The sequence below is a fragment of the Trichechus manatus genome, unplaced genomic scaffold, assembly GCF_000243295.1.
Source record: "Trichechus manatus latirostris isolate Lorelei unplaced genomic scaffold, TriManLat1.0 scaffold00059, whole genome shotgun sequence".
NCBI lineage: Eukaryota > Metazoa > Chordata > Mammalia > Sirenia > Trichechidae > Trichechus > Trichechus manatus.
In genome coordinates, this window is record NW_004443995.1 from 3,140,032 (window position 1) to 3,167,595 (window position 27,564).

The 27,564-nt window shown below is 39.3% G+C and overlaps 1 protein-coding gene across 1 annotated transcript in view; it reads right to left on the bottom strand.

The window, feature by feature from the left end:
• Positions 1-7,484: 7,484 nt before the first annotated feature.
• TRIM2 (tripartite motif containing 2) overlaps positions 7,485-27,564 on the bottom strand; it is a 151,423-nt gene continuing 131,343 nt past the window's right edge. Inside the window, exons 9-12 of the mRNA XM_004378816.2 lie at positions 21,487-21,655; positions 20,312-20,382; positions 16,335-16,475; positions 7,485-12,154 (exon numbers count right to left, since the gene is read on the bottom strand). Coding sequence (XP_004378873.1) covers positions 12,002-12,154; positions 16,335-16,475; positions 20,312-20,382; positions 21,487-21,655 — 534 coding nt within the window. The 3' untranslated portion in view covers positions 7,485-12,001. The remainder of the gene's footprint in view (positions 12,155-16,334; positions 16,476-20,311; positions 20,383-21,486; positions 21,656-27,564) is intronic.

Here is a 27,564-nt window from a genome sequence, read left to right on the forward strand (position 1 = left end):
TCTCCACTCCTGTCACATTACCTTCTGTCTCCCAGTTTGTACCTATGGCCTCATGGAGAGCTCCTTATGATCAGTTGACTGAGTAAGAGAAAACTCATGCCTGGTTTACAGATGGTTTTATGCAGGCACCACTCAAAAGTGGACAATAGCAACACTACAACCCTTTTCTGGGACCTCCCTGAAGGAGAATGGTGACGGGAAATCCTCCCAATAGGCAGAACTTTGAGCACTGCACTTGGTTGTTCACTTTGCTTAGAAGGAGAAATGGCCAGATGTGCAATTGTATACTGATTCATGGGCTGTGGCCATTGGTTTGGCTGGATGGTCAGGGACTTAGAAGGAACATGATTGGAAAATTGGTGACAAGGATGTATGGGGAAGAGGTATGTGGATAGACCTCCTTGAATGGGCCAAAGAAATGAAGATATTTGTGTCTCATTTGAATATTCACCAAAGGGTGACCTCGGCAGCGGAGGATTTTAACAATCAAGTGGATAGGATGATGCGTTTTGTGGAAATCAGTCATCCTCTTTCCCCAGCCACTCCAGTCATTGCCCAATGGTCTGATGAACAAAGTGGCCATGGTGGCAGGGATGGAGGTTATGCATGGGCTCAGCACAATGGACTTCCACTCACTAAAGTTGAGTTGGCTACAGCCACTGCTGAATGCCCAACCTGCCAGCAGCAGAGACCAACACTGAGTTTCCAGTGTGGCACCATTCCTTGCAGTGATCAGCCAGCAACCTGATGTCAGATTGATTACACTGGACCACTTCCATCATGGAAAAGGCTGCATTTTGTTCTTACTGGAATAGACACTTACTCTGGATACAGATTTACCTTTTCTAAATACAAGGCTTCTGCCAAAATTACTATCCACGGGCTTACCAAAAAAACAAACAAACAAACAAACAAACAAAAACCCATTGCTGTGCAGTCAATTCCAACTCATAGCAACCCTATAGGACAGAGTAGAACTGCCCCATAAATTTCCAAGGAGCGGCTGGTGGATTTGAACTGCCAATCTCTTGGTTAGCAGCCAAGCTCTTAACCACTCTGCCACAGAATGCCTTATCTACCGTCATGGTATCCCACATGGCATCGCCTCAGATTAAGGGACTCTCTTCACAGCAAATGAAGCGTTCCAGTGGGCCCATGCTCATGGAATTCACTGGTTTTACCATGTTCTCCAAAATTCTGAAGTAGATGTCTTGATAGAACGATGGAATGGCCTTCTAAAGACACAATTACAGCATTAGCTAGGTGATGAAACCTTGCAGGGTTGGGATAATGTCCTCCTGGAGGCTGTATATACTCTAAACAAGCATCCAATATATGCTGCTGTTTCTCCCACAGCCAGGATTCATGGGTCCAGGAATCAAAGGGTGGAAACGGGAGTATCACCACTCACTATTATCCTTAGTGACCCACTCACAAAATTTTTGCTTCCATCCTGCAACCCTATGCTTGTGGGTCTAGAGGTCTTAATTCCAAAGGGAGGAATACTCTCACCTGGAGACACATTACTGATTCCACTGAACTGGAAGTTAAGAATGCCATCTGGCCACTTTGGGCTCCTTATTCCTCTGGATCAACAGGCAAAGAAGGGAGTTACCATATTGGCTAGTGTGGTTGATCCTGACTACCAAGTGGAAATTGGATTGGTATTGCATGATGGAGACCAAGAAGAGTATGTCTGTAATACAGAAGATCCATTAGGGCATCTGTTAGTACTACCATACCCTGTGATTAAAGTCAATAGAAAACTACAGCAACCCAATTCTGTCATGACTATTAATGGCCCAGACACTTCATGAATGAAGGTTTGGGTCACCCCACCAGGCAAAGAACTGTGACCAGTTGAGTTGCTTGCTGAGGGTAAAGGGAATACGGAATGGTGGTGGAAGAAGGTCATTCTAAATACCAGCTATGACTGCGTAACCAGTTGCAGAAACGAGGACTGAATTGTTATATGAGTATTTTTTCCTTGTATGTATGCATCAAATATTTTTGTTTTCTTCACTTATAAAATATAAGATGTAAACAAGGCTAGTGTGTTTTCGGTTCTATGTGTGCTCGTTGTATCATGTTAGGTGCAAGTATGACTTTGTCTTTATTTAGAGATTGGGTATGGTTTAAGGAAATATGTAAAAGTGCCAGACTGACAAAGGGTGGACTGTGATGGTTAAGGTTGTGCGTCAACTTGGGTAAGGAGCCCTGGTGATGCAGTGGTTAAAATGCTTTACTGTCAACTGAAAGGTCAGTGGTTCAAAACCACCAGCGGCTCTGCAGGAGAAAGATGTAGCAATCTACTTCTGTAAAGATGTACAGCCTTGGAACCACTATGGGGTTGCTATGAGTCAGATTCGACTTCACGGCAGTGGGTTTGGTTTTGGTCAACTTGGCTGGGCCATGATTCTCAGTGGTTTGGCAGTTATATAATGATGTAGTTATCCTCCATTTTGTGATATAATGTAACTGCCTCCATGATGTGATCTGATGTGATCAGCTAATCAGTTGTAAGTGGCGTCTCCTAGAATATGTGGCCTGCACCCCATATATATGAGCATTCTGGCAAAGCTTGCTGGCTTTTGCTTGCTCTGGACCCTAAATCCAGCTCATCATCATCTGACCTCCGGCTACTGGGACTTGAGCTAGCAAGCTTACCTACCGATTTTGGGATTCATCAACTTCAGCAGCCTGCGAACCAGCAGCCTGCTGTCTGATCTGCCGATCTTGGGTTCATCAGCCCCTGCAGCTATGTGAGTCAGGAGAAGCCTCCAGCCTGATACCTGACCCATGGATTTGGGACTTGCCAGCCTCTACAACCACATGAGCAATTTCCTTGAGATAAATCTCTCTCTCTCTCTAGATATATATATAAGCTTCACTGGTTTTGCTTCTCTAGAAAACCTAGCCCAAGAGAGGAAAGGAACCAATTAGGAAAAAAAAAGCATAAAAAGCTCCTCACAGGGATGATAAAGGTTGAGAAACACTGGTGTACAGTGAGTATATAATTTATCTTCCAAACTGGGACACTTCTGAGAATGAAGTAGCTGCTATTTATAATGACACTGGGACAAGAGGCATAAAGTGAGATTGTCCTCAACAATTCTGTGATAATTTGGAATTTCCATAGTACTTTATTAACTCCTCTTAGCTGCTAACCAAAAGGTCAGTAGTTCGAATCCACCAGCTTCTCCTTGGAAACCCTATGGGGCAGTTCTACTCTGTCCTATAGGGTTGCTATGAGTCAGAATCAGATTGATGGCAATGGGCTTGGTTTTTGGGTTTTTTATTAACTCTTAGGACTCTTCTAATTTACTCTGTATTTTAGTTACTGATGCTCTTTTGTTTTATCTGGGATGCAAATCCCTTGGGAGGAGGCAAAGTAACTTACTCTTTGCAACCCGGCCTCATCTCTCACCATTTCTTCTTGAGTATTATATGGTCCCACCTGCTGAACTACTTGTTCTTTCCTGGACAACCCATGCTCTCTTGTCCTCTTTCACCCTAATTGGCCTTGGGCCTCACATTTACCTTTGTCCTGGCTAATTCTTACTTGTCCTTTGGAGCTTTGTTCAGACATAATCTGCTCCTTGAAACCCTCTCTGACCTCCTAAGGTTGGGTTAGGCCCCGTGCATGCTCTAGAGCTGTACGATCCAGTATGGTAGCCACTAGCTACAAGTGGCTATTAAGACTTGAAATGTGATTAGTCTAAACTGAGACGTGCTGTAAATGTAAAATATCCACTAGATTTTTGGAGATTTAATATGAAAAAAGAATATAAAACATTTCACTAATAACTTAAGTACTGATTACATATTGAAATATTTCGGATACACTGGATTAAAAAAAATACATTGCTGTATTTCACCTGTTTCTTTTGGTGTTACTTTAATATGGCTAATAGAAAATCTAAAATTATATATATGGTTCACTTTACATTTCTTTTGGACAGTGATGCTCTAGACTGTAGCACTTATCACACAGACAGGCCTTGACTCTCTTTTCCATCGACACTTTCTAGATAATTTTAACCAGTCTCAGGGTATTAGACATAATCTATAAACTGACAACTTCAGAACAGACTTGAATCTCATACTCATATCCAACTGTCTATCCAATATTTTATCTTAAATGTCAAATGGATATTTCAGACTTAACATGTCCAAAAAAGAAACTATTTTCTCCTTTAAACCTGTCCTTCCATCTTCCCTCCTAATATACATATTCTAGTGTCTCAAGCCAAAAATCCTGAAGTATTCTTGACTCCTGTTTTTCTTTCTCACACAATACTTGCAGTCCATCAGGAAATTCTATTGGTTCTACCTTCAGACTATCTCCAGAATTTGGCCACTTTTTACCACCTCGCCTGCTACTATCCTGGTCCAGGCCTCCATCTTCCTTCTCCTGTATTATTGCAGTAGCCTCCCAGCTGGATTCCTGGTTCTATTCCTGCCCCTGGAGTCTATTTCCCGTACAGCGGCCAGAGCGATCCTTTCAAAACCTGAGTTAGATCATCTCACTCTTCTCAACACCTTCACTCAGAATAAAATTCAAGTTCCTGACTATGGCCCTAACTAAGCTAGTCCCATTTCCTCTTTGATGCCACCCACCACACTCTCCAGCTCACTCTGCTCCCATCTCAGGCCCTGGACACTTGCTGTTCTGTCTGGAATGTCCTTCCCCGGGGATCTGGATAGTTTACTCCCTCTTTGCAGTATTGTAATTTCCATAAGTTTCTCTAACCAGACTAAGCTCTTTGGGGGTACACTTTATTATTCATCCTTATACCCCTTACACCTAGTCCAAAGTCCAGCTGCAAAGGCAGCTCTTCGCAGAGTTTATTGCACATGTCCCTCACCGAAAGAGCACTTCCCACCACGTATGTCCTTTTACCCTGCTGATTTTCCTTCTCATCACCTGTTATTATATATACAGAGCTGGCTTTATGGGCCAGGGCCATCACACAGGGACCTGCGCTTAGAAGGAACCCTGCACTTGGGGTTCGATGCTCTGCAGTTCTTGAAATTCTTCATAGTTTTATCTTTGAATTTGTGTTTGGTAAGTGAAGTCTGATGGAACAATGGAATATGCGCCAGGGGTCTTGAAGCCTCGGCTTACACATGGAGGTCCTGCCTCCCACCACCTCTCTGCCTCCCTGGACAGGCTCTCAGCTGCCCCCTCTCCTGCTCCACCCAGCAACCCCTGCCACTTCCACCTCTGGCTGGGGCCTGGTATAAGGGGAGGGTCTGAGCTGCGGGGTGGGGCACTGGCCACCTGTGGGGGTCTGCACTTGCCCAGTGAGTATCCCCATACCCGAGGGAGTGTGACATTTAAATAGCAAATAAAAAACACCGCAAGATTGAGCAAGAGACCACAGGACAAAAGGAAAAGATTTTTCCCTGCTTTTTGAATGAGGGGACTTGGATTTTCTTTTTGTACCAGAGCCCACAAATTGTGTAGCCAACCCTGTGTATATGTACTTGACTCACCCCAGTGGCATAAGGCTCCATAAGAACCGGGACTTTGTTTACTGCTATTTCCTAGTGCCTGGAAGAGTACCTCAGCATACTAGACTCTCAATAAATGTTTGCTAATGAATGAACAGAAAAGCAGTACGCAGTATTGTAATTTCCAGATGTTTCCCTAATCAGACTGTAAGCTCTTTGGAAGTACACTTTTATTATTCATCCTTATATCCCTTATACCTAGTCAAAAGCCTAGTGTACCACAGGTGGTCAGACATTTGTTAAATGACTGTAACAATGAAAAACACAGTAGGATCTGCTAACCTAGGCATCAACAAGCTGTAGCTTTAATTGAACTCCTTGACTGCTCTGGGAAAAGATACACCTGGCTTTATGTGAAATGAGTTCCAAAGTACATTCTGAGATACAATGAACTAAAACACAGAAGTGGCTTATGTCAGGAATGCCCCCACTCTTTCTCTGACTCTGACACTCCTTAGGAGACTGCAATGGCAATAGTGCCTGCTTGGTTAAAAGAAAATACAACAATGGAAATGTCATTAAGTGCTGTTGAGTTAGCTCTGACTCATAGCGACCCTATGCGCATCAGAATGAAACACTGCCCAGTCCTGCACCTTGCTCACAATCGTTGTTATGCTTGAGCCCATTGTTGCAGCCACTGTGTCAATCCATCTCGTTGAGGGTCTTCCTCTTTTTCGCTGACCTTTTACTTTACCAAGCATGATGTCTTCACCAAGGACTGGTCCCTCCTGATAATGTGTCCCAAGTATGTAAGATAAAGTCTCGACATTCTCGCTTTAAAAAATTGGTGTTTTTTTTTTTTAACAATGGAAACAGGATTCAGAAATGTTAATATCCACAACTGCTATTCAGCAGTGTGCTTGCTTAGTCTTTTTCTAGTTTCTGTTGTTTCATCTCTCCTTCTAAGACTAACTTCTGTGGTCTCTTCTAGAGTTTTAATCTATTCTGGACATTTTTAACCCCCCCCCAAAACAAAACAAAACAAAAAACATGCCAACACACAAATTTTTATTGTTTCCCTCCATTGTCCATAAAGGGTATTTAAAATTTAATCTCTAATTAAGATAAATTTTAGTGTTCGTTCCATCTCAGCAAAATATAAAGAGACTTAATAAAAAAACCTTTTAGAAAGGCTATAAATATATCAGGCAAAAAAGATTATATGCAAATGTGTGAGCCAATGATATTTATGATAAAGAGGGACAAGATTCCTTCATGGGAGAAGCAGAGAACGAGCACCAAGTCCATAAACCACTCGGGATTACAGCCCTCATCTATTTTCAAAGCTTTTGGAGAAGATAGTGGCCTTGCTATAAGAGGCATTAAAATGACAACTTTCCAATTGTGAATAGAGATCAGTGTTTAAGAACTACTTCTTTCTAATTTAAGAAAGACTGTCAGAATAAACTTCTTTGAAAACAGTGATACCCTATTCTTTGCATGTTTACCATCAGGCTTCATTACAACTGCACCTCCAGTGGACTGTTCAAACCTCATCTTTAGACGATTTGAGGGTGGCCATTAGAGTGATGTAATATGGAAATTTTTATTGTAATGAATTTCATTATAATTAAATTCTGGGCCCTGAAGACGATGTTTGTAGCCAGGTCCCTCTCATCTTTCACCCACTAGAAATGTGTCTGTCATAACTGCCAGGAAGTCTCTTTACCTTGTGATTCTTTACTAAAAGGATAGTGATTTTCATCTATGCTTATAACCTAAATGTACATACTGTACATCTGTCCCAGTTTTTCAAATCCTTGTTAAAGATAAGTCCTAAATGCTAACATTATTAGCATCATAATCAACAAAAATTTTTACCAAGCTTTTTCTCACTAGTCTTAACAGTTTGGTTCACAGTTTGGTTGAGGTATTGATCGTTTCCACATATTCTGGAACATTCTTCCATTTTCCTTCACTAAAAAAGAGAACGATATATTAAAATAAATAAGCATTCACCCTGAAAATGGAGAAAACAAGCTTTATTATAATGATTTGCGATTCTGTGCATGGTAACGATAGCATATGAATCTTGTTTCTCCTATCTTTCAAGACAATTAATTTAAAATTTTATTGTAGACTAAAGCATCCAAAATACTGTGGTACATACGTAGCTACGAACGTACAAACACTTTGATGCACAGAGTTCATTCTTTTCTTTAAATAGACAGTCAGCATTTTGAGTCATAAAAGAACAAATGAAAAGAATATATCAGAACCAATGTCAAAGAGCGCAAGACAGTGTTCTATACACAGACGTATGAAACAGACCTATAAAGATGGAATGTACAAAATTTAAAAAAAAAAAGGGAAGCAAAAAGCCTTCATACACAGGGGCGAAAGGCTATAGAATTGAGAATGATAAAAGGATTCTACTACAAGAATACACTCTGCGGATGACAGAACATTCCTGTGTCATAAAGCAAAAGCATTTAGATTAAGGCTGTGTTGCTTTCAAAAGTTAATGGAAGTGCTGTACATTCATTGGAACAACATAGCCAATTTATTAATCTATACTAAAATATTAATAACTTTCATACATTCTCCACAAACAGACCACACAATCACTGCCACACGGTTCATCTTCAGAAAGTTTTTAAGATTAACATCATGATTTGTAGCTTACTGTCATTTAAAACAAAACAAAAAAATTATTTCTTTGTAACAAACAGATCTTTAATGGGCACTTAGTTTCCTTTATGGCAATACTAGATTCTTAGTTATCAAAAATATTAAAATAATTGTAAAGTTTAAAACCCTGCAACATTTACAGAATGCAACAGTATTACAACTTTCATTTTTAAGCAAAATTAGATAATGTTTGCATCAAATAGCTGCAATTTTACCCAACCTGGAAGTGTCTTCTTTTTAAATTATTAAACTAAAATACTTCTCTCTTTGCAGAAGCTGGCAAATAGAAAGGATACTACAGAGTCCAAACGTACAAAAAGATTTTTCCCATTTGAAGTAATCTGCAGATTACCTGATGTTTATTTGATATTTCTTCCAATTAACTCAGTAGGTATTACCAGAAGCATTTATGTTAACCCTTGAATGTTAAGGATCCACGGATACTTGCTATTATACTGCTATTCCAGTTAACTCTGAGTTAAGACATACCCTGTATACTTACTAGCAGAAGCAAGTGTGTTCTAGTTGCATGGATCTGCAGTACTTGTTTGCCTCAAATCTTGGTTAATCGAAGAGTAAATTAAAATAAGGAAACTTCGGGGTTTGTATAGTTACTGGAGACTAAAGTTTGATTAAAATGCCAAGTACTACTTAAAAAAAAAAAACGAAAAACAAACACTACATAAAGGATTATTATTCATGCGTTTCTGGATGGTCAGTCAAGTGACTCCCTATGGCCCATGTCCCCATGTCCAGCAGGGGAGCTCTGTATTGGGAGGAAAGTCATCGTCACTGACCTTTAAATTCTAACTGGCAGTATTTTGCCGTAAGTGCCCAGGGGGAAATCTGAATGAGAAATATTTCAGTGCTACTTATCATGAATGTGTAACAGGTTCTGTACATTTGACAAAGAGGAATCTAACAATAATGGTAGCCCAGAAAAAAGCTACTCCTTTTAATATCCTTCTCAGTTTACCAGAAACCATTTTCAATAGGATGTGACAAAATTTCATTTCAATCTTGTCTCTTTGTATCTTATCAGCAGCACGTTTCCCCCTAAAATATCCTTAACAAGAAATAGAATAAATGCAAATATGTATCCAAGTATGAAATGTTAATCTATACTTCAACATGTATGATTAAAATTTTTTTTTGGAGAAAAATATTGTGTTTGCTGGAGTGTCCATAAGCATGTGTATTAGCAACAGATGGTGCAACAGGTCTGAATCAAAGTATTCTTTCATTCCAGTTTGTCCCAATATTGACATGTAAAAAATTAATTTTGTATCTGATCTACTATTGAGATGTCCAGCCTGATATGATAATGATGGCTGGTTAGTTTATAAGTTCACTTCTAAGTTCACAAATACAATTTAAATGTTGTGCAAAAAAATGTAAATAAACTAGTCTTAAGATCAATACCCTGTGACAGAATCTAAATCCCAAACCCACTGCTGTCAAGTCTCTTCTGACTCATACTGGCTCTACAGGACAGAGGAGAACTGCCCCACAGGGTTTCCAAGGCTGTAATCTTTACGGAAGTAGACTGCCACATCTTTCTCCTGCAGAGTGGCTGGTGGGTTTGAACCTCTGACTGCTGCGCCACCAGGGCTCCTTAGAATGTAAATAGGAAGCCATTTTTACTTGTTAAAATAAACTAAAATTAATTTAACCAATTTTACAAGTTTTCTCCTAAACAGTGTAAGAACCATCAAGAGTCTAGCCTATGCTCTATGCAGAATGTTAGGAAAAGGCAAAACGAAATGTCCTCCCCAGAATGTAGGCTCCAAGAGGGCAGGAATTTTTGTCTGTTGTATCCGTCACTATATCCCCAGTGCCTAGAACAGTGCCTGGCACCTAGTCAGCACTCAGGAAATAGGAATGTTTGAATTCATAGGCTCATTTCACTGATGTTTGGAAACAGTGTCTTAGTTTAACATTCTAAAAATGCTATTGAATTTTAGAACTTTATCATAGGCTCAAATATTTTTCAAACTCTCACCAAAAAAAATACTAAACCTAAAAGTAAATCTTCCTGAAAAAAATTTTTTTTCAGAGGTTGATTTGGGCATAGTAGATTTAATAAACAATTGGAAGTAGCTAGATTTTCCTTTTAAAAATTTAAAAATTTTACAGTAACAGAATGACTGAATTATAAATTAATAAATAATAAACATCACATTCATATAATTATACAAATGGGAAATGTTTTCTTGTAGTACAGTTCTAAGGTGCTTTCAGTGAAAAAGATCCCAAAGTCATATTATCAAGAATGCCAAACATGACATCCTATTTGGTAGAACTGAGTAGAAAATTGAACACTGGAAGTAGACTGCATCTTAATTTACAGTATAAATGACACATTAACTATTGACTATTCTCAAAATGCATTCAGACTTACTTCAAATTAAATTTTAAATTAAACATAACTTAAGTTGAACTTTCATTTTCTTTTGACATCTTTTTTTTTTAAAAGCACAGGTCTTTTTCTGACTAAGTCAGCCACCACCACCATTGCTGGAAAATGGCAAGAACGAATCTGCTTTAGGGCTGGCTTTGCTAGGACGGCTTGACAACGCACCGTCAAGGAATGTGCTGGAGGGGCTGGACAACATCTGTCTGTCTTTCAGAGTGCTGCCTATTTCAATACACCAAAGATTCAGCTATATATTTATTTATATATATGATACATTCTACCTTACCCTAATCATGTATACATAGTCCCGTAACACCTCTACTACTCATTAGACAATGATCAATAACCATTAACATGCCCTTACCTGTAATGCTTTTGAGAAAACACAACTTTGGTAACATTTGCTTTCTAACGGGAAGCCATTAATCACTCACATGCCTTTGGTTGACACCATCAGTCCTCCAAAGCGCTACTTATGGCTCTCTGTCCTAGGACACTGGTGTCCTACTACATGTTCTGAAATTTTGCAGAAGGTAAAGCTTTCGCTTTCACGAAGTGGAAAAGGAGAGACACGTGAGAACACGGCACCTACAACGTGACTAACCTTTTCTTGATTACATTCCAGTGCGTTAACCTGGAGTTCATGGGGCCGTTTGTTTACCAGAAGGTAGCATGACTCTTCTAATAACTTTTCAAAGCATTAGGAATTTCAGCTCTCCCTGAAAATGTACTTTGTTTTCTGATGCAAGGTGAGCACAAAAGAGAAGAAAAGAATGCACAAAAAGGATCTTTGATCTAACCCAGAAAAGCTGGGAAGTTTGCATTGATTCTCAGGTGCTAAACGCAAGGCCTGCCAATCAGAGTTGGGAGAATTTTGCAAGACAGCCTTATTTTTTTCTTAAAGTAATTTATATATAGTTACCAATGGCCAAAAAAAAGTCACGAGAGTAATACCTACTGTGAAAGTGAGGTTAGAAGATTCCCCGGGTCTTGTGACCTAGGTTAAATAAAGTGTATAACTACAACAGATTTTGTTCTTGTTTTGTTTTTTTGGAAACTCTGAGCTAAAACTACCATTCACAGGATTAACAAATACCTTTAAATATTCTAGTTTTTTAAAATGTTTGTTTGATTTGAAAAATTAGTTTAACTACATAAATCCCTGTTCTATAAGCCATAGTTCACAGGTGTAAAACTTTGCAGTTTTTATAGATTCAGTAGAAGAGTTTTTTTGTTTTGTCTTTTAACCCTAAACATGAATTATGGAAATCAGATATGCAGTCTTAAGGAAATTGTTACATTCAGACACAACCTTGGCAAGTTCACCAATGATTCCTTCGAGCACAAAAAATCTAGTCATAACCTGGTCCTACATTGAGAAATCCATTCCAGTTTATAGTGCAAGATCTTTGCAAGGGGGTGCCTAGCTGCCCACCGTTACTGTAAGTATCGATAGACCTTGAAACAATGATTTCCAGAGTCTGCAACCACAACATGGCCATCTGAAGTTAGGGCCAGGCCCTGGGGGCCGTAGAGTGGGTCAGCAGATGTGTTAATGTAGGACAAAAAGGATCCGCTTCCATCAAAAACCTGTAAAATATATAAAGTCAGAGTGTTATGGGAAAAGATAAATACGCCAAAACACAGGTTAGAAAACCTATTGATGCTAATGTTTTTTGTTGTTGGTTTGCTGTTGATTTTTTGTTGTTGGCTTGTGACTTTGGAGAGACCTCGTGTGTTACAGAGTAGAACTGCTCCATAGGGTTTTCTTAGCTGTAATCTTTACACAAGCAGATCACCAAGCCTGCTTCTTCTGCAGTGATGCTGGGTGGATTCTAACTGGCAACCTTTTGGTCACCAGTCGAGTGCAAAGCATTTGCACCACCCAGGGACCTTTGATGCTGATGCTTTTAATATAAAAGCATGTATGCACCCTGCAAGGTCTGTTTAGGTCTCTATTATATACAAAATCTTCCCTCCACTTACCTTGTTTTTTCTCCTCTTCCTCTATGTCCCAAAGTCATTGACATAGAACATGCCATTGGCTGCCAGATCTCGTTTATGTTCTTACAGTGGTCATAACAAGTGTTTAGTGGGAACGGCCCTTGATGGTGGTTGAAAAATGAATAACCCTTATTTCTCACGATAAGCCTTCACTTCTCCCCTTCCATCCTAACATGCCCCTTTCATCCCCAATCACAAGAGTGAAAAATCAGCAACGACACCACAGAAGAGTGGTTCTGAATCATAACATACAATGAAAACATAGGGATTTTCTTTTCTCTCTCTTTCCAGAAGAGCGTGAATTGTAAGAAGTCAATGGTTTAAGATGCACATTTGGATATGAAGTTGTCTTCCTTTGGCATGTAAGCTTCTATTAACCCAAAACCAAACCCACTGCTACTGAGTCGATTCCAATTCATAGTGACCCAATAGGACAGTGCAGAACTGCCCCATGGGGTTTCCAAGGCTGTAATCTTTACAGAAGCAGACTGCCACACGTTTCTCCCTTGGAGCAGCTGGTGGGTTCCAACTACCAACCTTTTGGTTAGCAGCCGAGTACTTAAAGGAATAAATCCAGGCTTTTAAACTTCTACTTCACAACACCCAGGCTGGTTTCTTTTGATCATTTTGTTTGGCCTGCACGGTGTTTTAAAAGGTCGTGTAATTAGGCAGGTGCTATGCCAAGGTCACGATACAAAAAGCTTAGCATCTGTGGTCCTACACAGAACTGCTTCATGAATTTTATTCCCTGCCTGGCTTCTACAGAAATGTAGGCTCTTTGAATTTTGACCACTAGTCTAACATACTTCTCATCAGATACAGAATGCTTCTTTTAAATGTAGGCATTTATTGGGGTAATTAAGCAAGATAAATATATTGAAGAAATAAAAGTATCTTATGTTACATTTATAGTCTAAATTCTTTTTCTGCGAAGGAGATGCCTAGATCAGAGTTAAGCAGCTAATCTTCGTTGGCCGGGCAGACACACTGAATGCAAACCGTCAACAATGATGTACAGGTTTTTGTGTAGACATAAGTTTTCATTTCTCTGGGATAAATGCCCAAGAGTGGAACTGCTGGATTGTATGGCAGGTATATGTTTAGTTTTTAAGAAACTGCTGAACTATTTTCCAGACTTATTGTACTATTTTACATTTCCACCAGCAACGAATGAGAGATCTAGTTTCTTCCCGTCTTTGCCAGCATTTGGAATTATCACTGTTTTTTTATTTTAGCTATTCTAATAAATATGCAGTGATATCTCATTGTGTTAATTTGCATTTCCCTAATGTCTAGTGAATGAGCCCTGGTAGTGCAGTGGTTAAGCACTTGGCTGCTAACCAAAAGGTCAGTGGTTCGAACCCAACAGCCACTCCACGGGAGAAAGGTGTGGCAGTCTGCTTCCATAAAGATTTATAGCCTTGGAAACCCTGTGGGACAGTTCTGCTCAATCCTGGAGGGTTGCTGTGAGTCAGAATCGACTCACTGGCATCGGGTTTGGTTTTGGCGAATGTCTAGTGATGTTCAACGTCTTTTCATGTGTTTATTTTTCTTTGTTAGCCTTTTAATATGGTGAGTTACATGGATTTTGAAATATGAAACAGCCTTGTATTCCTGGAATAAACACCACTTGGTCATGGTGTATGATTCTTTATAAATATTGCTGGATTCTATCTGCTAATATTTTGTTAAGAAATTTACATCTATATTCATAAGGAATATTCGTCTGTGATTTTCTTTTTTGTACCATTTTTGTCTTGCTTTGGTATCAGGACAATATTGGCTTCATAAGCTGAGTTGGGAAGTGTTCCCATCTTTCCTATTTTCTGGAAGAGATGGTATAGACTTGGTGCTAATTCTTTAAATATTTGGTAGAATTCTTCAACAAAACCATTTGCGTCTGGAGATTTCTTTTGGGACAGTTTGGTGCAGTGGTTAAAGCGATTGACAGTTCGAATCCACCAGTGGCTCCATGCGAGAAAGATGTGGTAGTCTGCTTCCACAGAGATCTACAGCCTTGGAAACCCTACAGGGTCCCTATGAGTTGGAATCAACTTAACGGCAGAGGGTTTGGTTTTTGGTTTTTTTAAATTACAGGTTAAATGTCTTTAATAGTAATAAAAAACAGTTGCTGTTGAGTTGACTCTACTTCATGATGACCCCATGTGCATTAGAGTAGAACTCTATATGGTTTTCATTGGCTGACTTTTTAGAAGTAGATTGCCAGGCCTTTTTTCCAAGATGCCTCTGGGTAGACTCGAATCTCCAACCTTTTGTTTGATTAGCAGTTGAGTGTGTTAACTGTTTGCACCACCCAGGGACTCCTTAATAGTAATAGGGCTATTCAAATCAATCTATTTTAGATTGGGTGAGTGGTAGAGTTTGCACTTTTTGGGGAATAGGTCAATATCATCTAAGTTGTCAAATATCTGTGTGTGGAGTTGTTTACAGAATTCCCTTATCCTTTTGATGTCTTCATGGTCTGTTTCATTACTATTAGTAATTGTGTCTTTGTCATTCCCGCCAAAGTTTGTCAATTTTATTGATCTTTTCAAAAACCAACGTTTTGTTTCACTGATTATAGCTACTGTTCTTCTGCGTTGTATTTCACTAATTTCTGGTTATATCTTTACTATTTTCTTCCTTCAGACTGCTTTGGGCTTGTTATGCTCTTCTCTTTCTAGTTTCCTGAGGTGGGAGCTTAGATTATGGATTTGAAACTTCTCTTTTTTTTTTTTTTTAATGTAAACAATTTAGTGCTGTTAATTCCTTCTCAGCCCTACTTTAGTGGCATCCCACAAATTTTGATGTGCTATATATTCATTTTTACTCAGTCCAATGCTTTTTTTTAATTTCCCTTGGGACTTCCTCTTTGACCCTTGGATGAATTCAGCAGAATGTTTATAAAGGCATAAAACAAACTACAGGGAATTATAAAGGAAAACAATTATACTGACATATAGTTATCAAAATATTATAAAATTTTGATACAGTAATGTGTGCTTTTTTATTAACACATTAAATAACAAGGAATAGTGATGAGTTTAACAACCGCTGTAATTTTTGTAATGGTGAGCATAAATGACAACTCTAGATGTCTGCAACAACTATAATATAAAAATATCTATGACTTGTTTTGGTGACAAAGTCGTAGTTATTGCTAAAACTACGGTGATTATTATCTATATTCATAATTGAGGGAAATGATAATTTTTAGTTAGAAGTTAGTGAAAATAATAATGTAATGTTCATGGGCCTCTTTAATTTTACCCACAGGCCCCTTTAGGTATGTATAATCCAGGTTACGAAACCCTGATTTAGAGGATTTCACTCTGATAATGCAAAAAAACCCAAAAAAAAACCCCCAAAAAAACCCAAACTCGTTGCCATGAAGTCAGTTATGACTCATAGCATGTTGCACTTTTTCTGCTTCTCTACTTTCCTTAGTTTGGTCTTTCTGGTATGATTACAGGAGCCCTGGTGGCACAGTGGTTAAGAGCTTGGCTGCTAACCAAAAGGTCGGCAGTTCAAATCCACCAGCCACTCCCTGGAAACCCTATGGGGCAGTTCTACTCTCCTAAAGAGTCGCTATGAGTCGGAATCAAGTCAACAGCAACGGGTTTGGTTTTTGGTTTTAGTATGATTAACTAGTGTCTTATGACCTGACTAATGATGAATGGAAAATCTTCCAGTTTAGGAGAAGGCAATTCTTCACTTTTAATAAGTACCAACCATTCTAAACAAATTAATTAGCATTTTAGTCTACCTGGATCCTGCTGTTTCCCCAGTCTGCCACAATGATGTTTCCATTTGAATCCACCGCTACACCTGTTGGAGCATTAAACTGCCCATTTCCTTCTCCATTTGAGCCAAACTTCAATATGAACTCTCCTTCCTGGTTAAATACCTGAATGAAATAATTAAAAATTATTGTTTAAATTAAAATTATTAAACCAACATTATAGATGTTTAAAAAAATCTGAGCAGGATATTTATAACAAGACCTATGATTTAAGATATTCTAAATATAAAACAAAAAAACTAGACCCCTGTACCACCCATATCACCTGTGGCTGCACAGTTTATGTATAAATCTGATTTTCACTTGTTAAACCACAACCTTTTTTTTTTTTTTTTTAGCTTATACCTGGTCATTAAATAATTTGTGTTAAAAATACTTTTTTATAAACAATAAAATACTATACAAATATAAGGTATTATGAGTAAGTACAGCTATAATTTTCAACAATACTATTCTTTCCGCCTTTAAATAAACAGCCAAATTTCAAGAAGAGGCAACTGTGTTTTTAACAGGATGGATGATAACTCAAAGTTGGGTCAAAGAGTAGGAGTTTTTTTTAGGCCAGATGCTCAGAATTTATTACCATTTTACTAAGTCAGCATAACAAGAAATAGGCTGGACTTCACACTTGTTTAACAGGGGCAGTTCATTTAGTATGTGTGAGTGTGAGTGTGTGTGTATATGAATGTGTGTTTGTGAGTGAATACGTGTGTATGTGAGTGTGTGTGTGTATGATGAAAGCGAGTAAGGAACAAGAAAAGGGCTTTTTTATTTACCCTCACAAGTTATTTTTAGTTAAAATAGAGGGTTTAGATGAGCTTAAGGCTTTGATGAATAGAATCTACTGAGATTTACACTTATGTAAATTCTCTAGTATCTAATATGGTCAAGAAATGGGCTGTTGTGGTTAATTAAATATTCTCATCAATAGAGTGTTACTCTCTATGTACCAAATTCAGATTACTGATTTTGAGAAAATTGTAATTGTAATACAATTATGCTAACTATATTGTTTGCAAATATGTACCTGTTTGCAAACAATATAGTAAGCATAATTTTATTTTGATGACTCAGATAATACTTAAAACCAAAACCCACTGCCGTCGAGTTGATTCTGCCTCACAGCGACTCTGTACGACAGAGTAGAACTGCCCTGTAGGGTTTCCAAGGCTGTAAATGTTTACAGAAGCAGGCTGCCACATCTCCTGCAGAAGCGGCTGGTGGGTTGGAACCGCTGATCTTTCGGTTCGCAGCCGAGCACTTAACCACTGCACCACTAGGGTAGATAATACTTAATGGTATTGAAATGTCTCTAGGTCATTATTTTAAACCTCTATTATCAGGTAGACTAGTCATTAGAAATACTCCTTAACAAATCAAAAAGTATTATGAACAAGGCACTTTGACAGTAAAAACCAAACCCACTGCTGTCAGGCGACTTTGACTCAAGGGTTCCTCAGATGTAGAATGTAAACATATTCACTCAGTCTGAGCAAAGGCCTAAATTGAGGATGATTTCAGCACCTTTTAGTTTTCCTACTGCCATCTCTGTGATCATAAAAGACTAAAATGACTCTATTTCTTTTCATTAAGTACATCAGGAAAGTGGAACATCCCCCTCTCTAAGGCTAAAATTACCTTAAGACAAAGAAGAAACAGAGTCATGGACTCTTCCTGAATTAATTACATAATTAACTGCCAAGTAAGCAAGTTTCCTTTCCGGTTCTTTAGGATGGACAGATGCAATAACAACCAGATTTTACTATGGTGTCATATTTTAAAAATCTTCCCTGACTCTTTTTAACCCTTTTACATAAAACATTCTAGTGGATTTGTGTTGGTCAGGACACGATTTGTTACTCTCTGATCTTTCCCTTAGTAAGTCCTACAAATAATTTTTCTTGTTTACTTGTTGGTGTTTTTCTCTCTGAGTCAGTATGTTTTCCTTGGCATAATCTAAATGGCTCAAGTGTTTCTGCTTCACTTAGGAATTATGGAGAATGTCAAATGTAGTCTTGCTTGTTTTGTGATGAAAAGAAAATATATGCTGAAGGTGGCTAAAGAACTAACTAGACCACATGTTAGCCCTGGCCCATAGGTACAGTTTTCATGTTTGCAAAGAGAAGTTGCCTTCTAGTAGTTCCAGAACTACTGCTCATTGCACTGTTTGCACGGGACACAAAAGCCTGAGTATTCCATAAAAGCTACTTGGCAACAGCTGTCAAACAGAAGAGCAAAAACAAAAAAGACTGTGGTTTTCTGAAATAAGAAAACAAGGAAAATCGAGTTCAAATAGATAACTAAAATGACCTGCTGTAATGAAAACTGAAGTGTTTTTAGAATTTTAAGAATTAAAAACTTCCCATATTTTCAATTTTCCTCATCTAAAACGTCACTAAATTGCTTATAAATTATTCAGATGAAAACATACTAAGAGGGAGAAGTTTATCAGCTGAAATAGTTTTTATAGCTTTGCTGTTTAGAACAGGTTTTTATAGCCAAGTTTTTAATAACCTTGATGAAAACCCTTCTCTGATTTCAAAATTCTACTTATGTCAAATACCACCTCCATTTGGAAGTCTTCCCTGGTATTCTTTGCTATGAGAATATTTTCTTTTCTTTTGGACACTTATAGAACTTTGTATGTACCTGTTTTTAAGAAACAGTTTATTTGCTACCTGCCCTGCATTTTTGGTTACTTACATATGTTTTATTTCCTTCTACAGTATCAGCCAGGGCTGGTAAATCTCAGTTGAGTCATAAAGGCTGCCTGGAATACTGGGAAGGGAAAGGCTCTGAGGCCACAGTTGTACTTAGTAAGAAACAGTAACTTGACTAATTATTGCTATCTTCTGGGGTGTGGAGGGAGGGCAGTATCTTTATCAGGCATTTGCTGGCCTTTGCACTGTCAGGATCTATATGAGTTTTCCTCTTGTTGAATGCCCTATAGTTAAATGCATGGTTCCTCTATCAAACGAGTGAAGGCAGAAAGTATGATAACAGCCAGTATTGTCCTTTGATAATTATGCTCATCATACAGGACTGTGACAGCCCCCGGGAAGAACAGTCACAAAGCCCAGTCCTGCTGCCTCTTTGCTGTTTCCCTCTGCCGCCATCCATCCAGACTTTCCCCACTGTCCTCTTCCTTTTACCAGGACACCTCCCACAGAGAGTGGTGGTGGCAGAGAATGCAGCTTATCTCCATGGAGGGGCGGGCGAAGGTGGAGTTCTACCACTATGGCTGCAACTCTGGAGAGGATGTGCAGGAGGGGACAGCCTCAGACGGGAGCACCATGCCTTCTGGGGCCTTGGTCCAGAATATTACTAAATATATTCTGGTTTTAGTAAATGAGAAATTTGTTTTGATGCACTTTATTATTTCCTGATTTGCTCCTAATAAAGGTCAAATCTTTCTCTCCCTATTGGCAGGGGTGGACAGCAGGAGGTCATTGTCTAAATAATACCAAGTTTGTGAATGCATTATAAAAAGTATGAACTATACTATACTACATGAATGCAAGTTAGGGCTAATATCTGCCCCCCGCCCAAACCTGTTATCGTAACAGGGTTCCAATATCTAATTTTGTTCGAAAGACCTTATAATGCAAGAAATTTTTAAAGTTATTTTGTTTTATTAAGTAGCCATACAATTTAAGCTTTAAAATTGCTTCTAAGTTTAAATAATTGTTTTTTTAATTTAATTTTCAAGTCATCTCCATTTACACCAGTTTCAAATTAAAAAACTTATTGCCACTATGTTTTGCTCAGTTCATTAATCTCCAAAATCTGTATGTCCAAATTAAAACGAGTGTCTTTAAGCAGAGGCAAAATCTACTCTTTTAGGTTAATTCCTTTAGTGTGTGTGTATTATTATTTTCCCCTAGACCTATTTTTAAATAAAAGCAGTTAAAAGTTAACAACAACTTTTATATTTATAGTACCTTGACAGAATGGTTATGGAAATCTGTAACAATAATTTCATTATTGCTATTTACTGCTGCAAAATGAGGACCTGCAATAGAAATGGAAAAAAAAAAAAAATGTGATGATTGTAACAACAAAAAATGATTGATTATAACAATATAGCAGTAATCCTGAAAAGAAAAACTTAATATATTAACTCCGTTATTGAAGAAAAAAGAGCAAAGAATCACAGACTCAGTCCTCAGAAGATCATTCAGCCAGACCTCTAGCTCCAGGCAGCATGGATCCTGTGTGGTTCTACACTGTGACTGTCTACTCTGACTTCTTCCAGACCAAGGTAAGAGTTCTAGCAGCCCTGCTGAAGTGGGGTGAGCAACAAGCCTCAGAGTTCATTCTCCACACCACCATCTGAAAGTCACATCTGCCAGCATCCCTGGGTAGGTGTTAGTCATTTTAGGGTCCTCAGCTTCCCATGGAGGAAAGACATGGCAACTCTTAGTACTGGGGAAAAGACGCCAATGTATAATTTTTGAAAACCCACACTTTATAATTTTGGCTGACATTCAGAACTTGGCGGGACTGGAGACAAAGCACAAAGAAAGACTGTGCAGATTAATGTTAAACACAAATAGGATCCTTTTACAAAGAAAACTTAACTCATTCAGCCTCTGCTTACAGATATGAGAACCTAAGTAAGCTTGTGATTGCAAAGTGGTACACCAAAAAGGGAAGGAAAAGAGACGACCCTTCTGGTACACATCAAATATTCTCAGCTCCTGCTCTCTTATAATCACCTAGAAAGGTCAAAAATCCTCACACAGAGTCTCTTTGAAGGCAAATGCAGCTATGTGGGAACAGGAGTTACTCCATTGTTCCTCAAACATTTTCTATTTTAAAAAGAACAGTATTTTACACCAAAATCCATATTTTAATTAATATTAATATCCTAGGAGTAGACTTCTTAGTTGTAAACTGCCACCACTAAAAACCACGCATGGATTTCAGTTCAACTTACTGCCAGTGGAGTAACTGAGAAGCATCTAACCATGCTTTCACTTAGACTTCATCCCCAGCATCTTTCCCAAAGCCAGCAAACACGCTGGGGATGTGGCGTCTTCAACATGCTCCAATCATGCAAACGTGAGCAGAAGAAGCATAGAAAAGGGGGTTTACATATTACCATCGAGTGTACCTGCAAACTGCCTGTCCCCATTTCCTCGGCTACCAAACCTGGTGACTATCTTCCCGTTTGGCTGGAAGATAAACACACAGCACGCTTTGTTGTCCACCACAATGATGTGCCCATTGCGGTCCACGGAAACTCCTTTGGGTCCCATCAATTTTCCTGATCCAATTTTTGTCTGTTAGAGACAAGCACAGAAATCAACTACAGACATCAGAGTTTAATGCACTATAGAATATAAAGATAGACATTTGTTTTAATAAACATTTACTGGAATGATTAAACAGGAGTGCCCAGCTACTCACTTGCTCAGTGATCTCCTGTCTTGGGAAGTTGTCTTTGTCATGTCCATTATCTGTTATTGATATTTATATAAAATCCTTATTTTTATTAGGGATCACCACCAAAAAAATGCCCTAGAATCCCCTTAACGGAGGTTCCTGTTCCCTTCTAAAGAAGCAGTGTAGTACGGCGACAGATCACTGGATTAGGAACCACCAGACCCTGTCCTGCTTCCGTCACTTGCTTTGGATGTAACTTTGTTAGCACAAATGGATTAAACTTGCTTGTGTTTCAGATTCCTTATATATTAAAAAGGTAAAAAAAATGACCTAAATTCCTTCTACTGGTATTTTTGGAATACGTATTAAGTAAAATCATGTAGGTAAAGTGCTTAGCATAGACTGTAGCATATATTAAGCAGTCACTAAAGGGAAGGAAGCATTGTCATCATTATATATCATAACTGACAGCATAATTGGTAGGCATTCACCCTTGAACTTCACCAGAAATAAGCTCCATGCAGGCGGGGATCATGTCTGTTGTATCTACCACTATGTACTCACAGCCTAGCATATTTCTTGATACCTAATAATCAATCAACAGATGTTTGTTGAAAATATTAAAAGGACTTCCAGGCAACATGGCGCTATAGACAGAAGCACCACGCTGTCCCTCCACAGAAAAGATCCAAAAAACTAAGTCAAACAGAGACACACGTCAATCCTGAAACCCTAGCATCAAATGAAGAGATAAAGAACTCAGCCAAGCACTGAATGGAATAAGAAACTGACTGAGAACAGAGAGTGAAAGAGATACATGCAGAGGTCCTCTATCAGCTACTGCAGCACGGATCCGCCATCTTGTACTCCTATCGGAGACTGGCAAACAGGGGGTACGAGAAAGCAGCTTCACCGAGTTTCTAGCAGGAGACAGAACAACCACTAACCAGTGACATATGCTTTACCATCCCCCAGCCTTCAGCACGCCCACTTGGCCTCCTCTGCTTCCTTCAGCTACAGACTCTTGGCTGGGAAGCACTGACTTCACCCTGGTGTCGCTTGGATTCCACCTGCCCGCACTGGCCGGCTACCTGAGTGCCATCTGTTGCTGCTGCTGTTGCTTTTTTTCTGCTTCTTTAGATTTCTTCCTTACCGCTCACCACCTTCCCCTCCTTTCTCTCAAATACCTGGCTCCGTGTACCATCTTTACTTCTTCCTGAAAGACTGTGAAAATGCTTCCCGGCCCGTGCTGCCAGGCTGGTGGGACCCCCAGGATTTTGTTTGTTTGTTTGTTCGTTATGTTTTGATCATTATATAGCGACCTTACTTATCCTTTGTGGTGGATTTTACTTTAAAGTCTGTTTTGTCAGAGATTAATATTGCCACTCCTGCTCTTTTTTGAGTGTTGTTTGCTTGATATATTATTTTCCATCCTTTGAGGTTTAGTTTGTTTGTGTCTTTGAGTCTAAAGGTGTGTCTCTTGTAGGCAGCATATAGATGGATTGTGTTTTTTTAATCCAATTTGCCACTCTCTCTTTATTAGTGCATTTAGTCAATTTACATTCAGCGTAATTATTGACAGGTATGAGTTTAGTGCTGTCATACTGATGTCTTTTTTTATGCGTTGTTCAGTTTCTTTGTTCCACTTAATTTTCTATGCTGAGTCGTTTTTCTTTATGGATTTTCTTTTCACCTTTTTCATTGTTGTTGATTTTGTGTTTGCTGAGTCTTTATATTTTTCTAGTTTTTTATTTTCGATTGGAGGATTGTTAGTTTCCTTTGTGGTTACCTTAATATTTACCCCTAGTTTTCTAAGTTTATACCAGTCTTTTATTTGTTTATATTGCCTTGACTTCCTCTTCATATGAAAAATCTATGTCTACATTTTTTAAGTCCCTCTTTTTTGTTTTAATGTTGTCATCTTTTACATACTGACATCTGTTTCCCTATTTTCAGTGTTTTAGCTTTGATGTATTTTTGTGACTTCCCTCTCTGGGTTGATATCTGGTTGCTCTGTCCTGTGTTCTAGTCTTGGGTTGTTATCTGATGTTACTGATTTAATAAGCAGAGGACTCTCTTTAGTATTTCTTGTAATTTTGATTTGGTTTTTGCAAATTCCCTAAACTTCTGTTTATCTGGAAATGCCCTAATTTCGCCATCATATTTGAGAGACAGTTTTGCTGGATATATAATTCTTGGCTGGCAGTTGTTTTCCTTCAAGGCTTTATATACATCATCCCATTGCCTTCTTGCCTGCATGGTTTCTGCTGAGTAGTCCAAGCTTATTCTTACTGACTCTCCTTTGTAGATGACTTTTCGTTTATCCCTAGCTGCTCTTAAAATTATCTCTTTGTCTTTGGTTTTGGCAAGTTTGATTATGTCTTGGTGACTTTCTTTCGGGATCTACCTTATGTGGGGTTCAATGAGCATCTTGGATAGATATCTTGCCATCTTTTACGATATCAGGGAAGTTTTCTAACAACAAATCTTCAACAATTCTGTGTTTTCTGTTATCCCCACCTCTTCTGGTCCTCCAATCACTCATAGGTTATTCCTCTTCATAGAGCCCCACATAATTCTTAGGGTTTCTTCTTTTTTTTTAATATCCTTTTATCTGATTTTTCCTCACATAAGTTGGCGTCAAGTGCTTTATCTTCAATCTCACTAATTCTGGCTTCCATTGCCTCAATTCTGCTTCTATAACTTTCTGTTGAGTTGTCTAATTCTGAAATTTTATTGTTCATCTTCTCAATTTCTGATTGCTGTCTCTCTATGGATTCTTGCAGCCTGTTAAATTTGTCATTATGCTCTTCTCTAATCTTTTGAATTTTCTCTATTGCGTGTTCTGCGTTTTGCTTAATTTCCTGAAGAGTTCTGTATATTAATCTTTTGTATTCTGCCTCCAGTAATTCCAAGAAATTTTCCTGCTCTGGAAAATTTCTAGATTCTTTATTTTGGGGGCTTCCTGAAGCCATCATGGACTGCCTCTTTATGTGATTTGATATTAACTGTTGTCTCCAAGCCATCAATAAGTTATTATATTTATTTATTTTATGTTGCTTACCATGTGCTAGCTTCTTGTTTTGTTTTGATATGCCCAAACAGGCTGCTCGTATGAGCTAGTTTGATTATTGGCACCTTTGAAGTTCTAATGTCCTGTCACCAGGTCGTTAGATCTGGTACTAGGTATGTGAGCTTAGGAGTCTGCCCACTCCTCCTGTATGGATTCAGCTCAAGTGCCCAGGTAGATAGCCACCAAGCGTGTGGTATAGGCTCTCACAGTGCTAGACAGGCATGGGTGATTGGTGTAGGCACAGGCATCTGGCTGCAGCAGGGGGACGCACTCTGAGCAAGGCAGGCAGCTGACGGCCGCCGCCGAGTGTCCAGGATGAAGGCGTGTCCCTGTTCCCTAGTGTGCGTAGGTGTGCAGGTTTTGCAGCCAGACTATGAGCAGCTAATGCTGGTGGTTGTAAGGACTTGGGGACACCTCTTATTCATGGGCCCCTATCACAGGTGGCTAGGTGGCATGGGTGGAGCCACCAATCCTCAGGCCCCTGATGTGGGTAGGTGAAGACTCTGCTTAATGGGCAGAGCAGTGTCAAATGTCACGAACCTGCCACTTCACAGCTAAAACAGTTGAAGTTAGACTTCAGGTATATACCCTGTTGTACTGTGGTAATGAGAGGCTATGCTGTTGAAATGGGCCCACACAAGTCTCTGCAGGGGGAAAGGCACTCAAAACTCCATGGATCCCTCATGCCTGTGCCTAGGCAAAGGAGCTGTGCCTACCCTGGGCTCCTGGCTTAGGGGAGCTGGCAGTTTATTTTTTCCTGTTTGTTAATTTGTTCATGCTCCAAGGCAGGGAGATTGGCTCAGGGCATGTGATGGATCCTACTTCCGGCCCAGGAGACTCAGCAATTGCTGAAGCCGGTCCGGGACCCAGTGCAGAGCAGGGAGTGGAGAAGTAAATGGGAGAGAGGTTTTTCCCTAAGGGGGATGTTTTTGAGCCGTGCGGTAGGCCATATACAAGTACTTATCTTTCGCCGATCCAGGGCTGCTTCTCACTTGTTCTGGGTGGCTGAGTAGACTCTCTGGTGCTGGGTCTCTCCCAGTGCGGAAAATGCACCTCCCAAGCACTGCTGCTTGCCTGCCTCACAGCTCGCCCATGAGCTGATCAGGACTGAAGGGCTCAGGCTCTCGGCTGGTCAGGTTTGGGAACTCCTCGCTGCTTCCGAACTGTTTCTCCCTCCCCCTGCCACTCAGTCCAGTTCCCTAACTTTGCCTTAGTTGTTCAGGGCTCTTAGACTGTCATATATAATTGATTCACTTGTTTATTTGGGTCTTTGTTGTAAGAGGGTCCACTGGAAGCGTCTGAATACTCCGCCATCTTGGCCCCCCTGATTTCTTCTGTTTTGATTTGTTTGATTCCTTTTTCTTTTCTTGGCTTGGGAGCCCCTTCTAGCCGGGCAGTACTGCACAGCATGGGAGCTACTCCCTTACTCTGCACAGACGCACAGTGACATCCCTGGGAGCATTTTTTTTTCTTATTTTTGGTTTTGTTTTTTGATTTCTTTCTTTTGTTTTCTTCCCTCTCTTTCTTCCTTTTTGTCTTTCTTCATTTCCAGTTTCTCATCTTGCTATACTTACCTTCTCTTCCTGACTCCTGAATACCCGGTGCTGTGTGACACCTCTACTGTTTGTACTTCACGGCCTGGGAGCAACTTCCTCAGTCCTAGCAGCAGTACCAGTGGGATTCCTGGGGGCTTTTTTCTTTTCCCTCTGAATTTTATTTATTCATTTTTTTCTTTTACCCCTTTTCTTTTTATTTTCCTTTTTGTTTTTCTCCATTTCTCAATCTCTCATCTCTCCACCCTAACAGCAAGCTGCCTTAGCACTCTATTTTCTTTGTTTGTCTGTATGTTTTTGGCTGTTGTTCCTCTCTTCTCTCTCTCCTCTTTCCCATACCCATCTTAACTCCACATATCACAATCAACCCCCTCCTTCCTGCCCACTTGCACCGTGCGGTGAACATCATGCTCCCAAGCAGCACAGGCATGGCCTACTGGAATCTGCCCTGCACTGACTACCGGCCCGCCCTGTCAGCCCTAGTATGTGCCAAAAACAACCCATCCCAGCAACTCCCCTTCAGCTGGACCTGCCCTGCTGTACCATACCGGAGTGACTGACCCTGTCCATTGGAGAAGGAGGTGAAAAGTATCATGTCCACAGACTAGCAAACAACAAAGAAAGCACAGCCTGCCTGCTCAGATACAACCAAATAAAACAAAAAAGCAGGACGAAACAAACAAATCTACAATCAATAAATGAGGAAAATAACTACTGAATGCCCCGAAGACGGCAAACAATATCAAAACATGTACAAAAACAGGACAGGATGGTTCCAGTAGGCGTCCAAAATAAAACACCGGATGACTTTTCAGTAGAAGAAAAGGCAATAGAACTACTTGATAGGGAATTCCAATCTCTAATATTCAGAATTATCCAAGAATTTAAGCAAAAAGCAGACAAAAATGAGGAAAAAATAGACAAATTTATGGAAAATACAGACAAAAAAATGGAAGAAATCAAGAAAATAATACAGGAACAAAATGCTAAAATAAATTCATAACTAGAAATCATACAAAAACAACAATCAGAAATCCAAAAGATAAACAATAAGATTTTAGAAAAGGACAGTGTCATAGAAGGGCTGAGGAGCAGGTTTGAAACAATGCAAGACAGGATCAGCAAAATTGAAGACAAACACCTGGATACAACTCTGTTTGAGGAAAAATCAGAAAAAAGA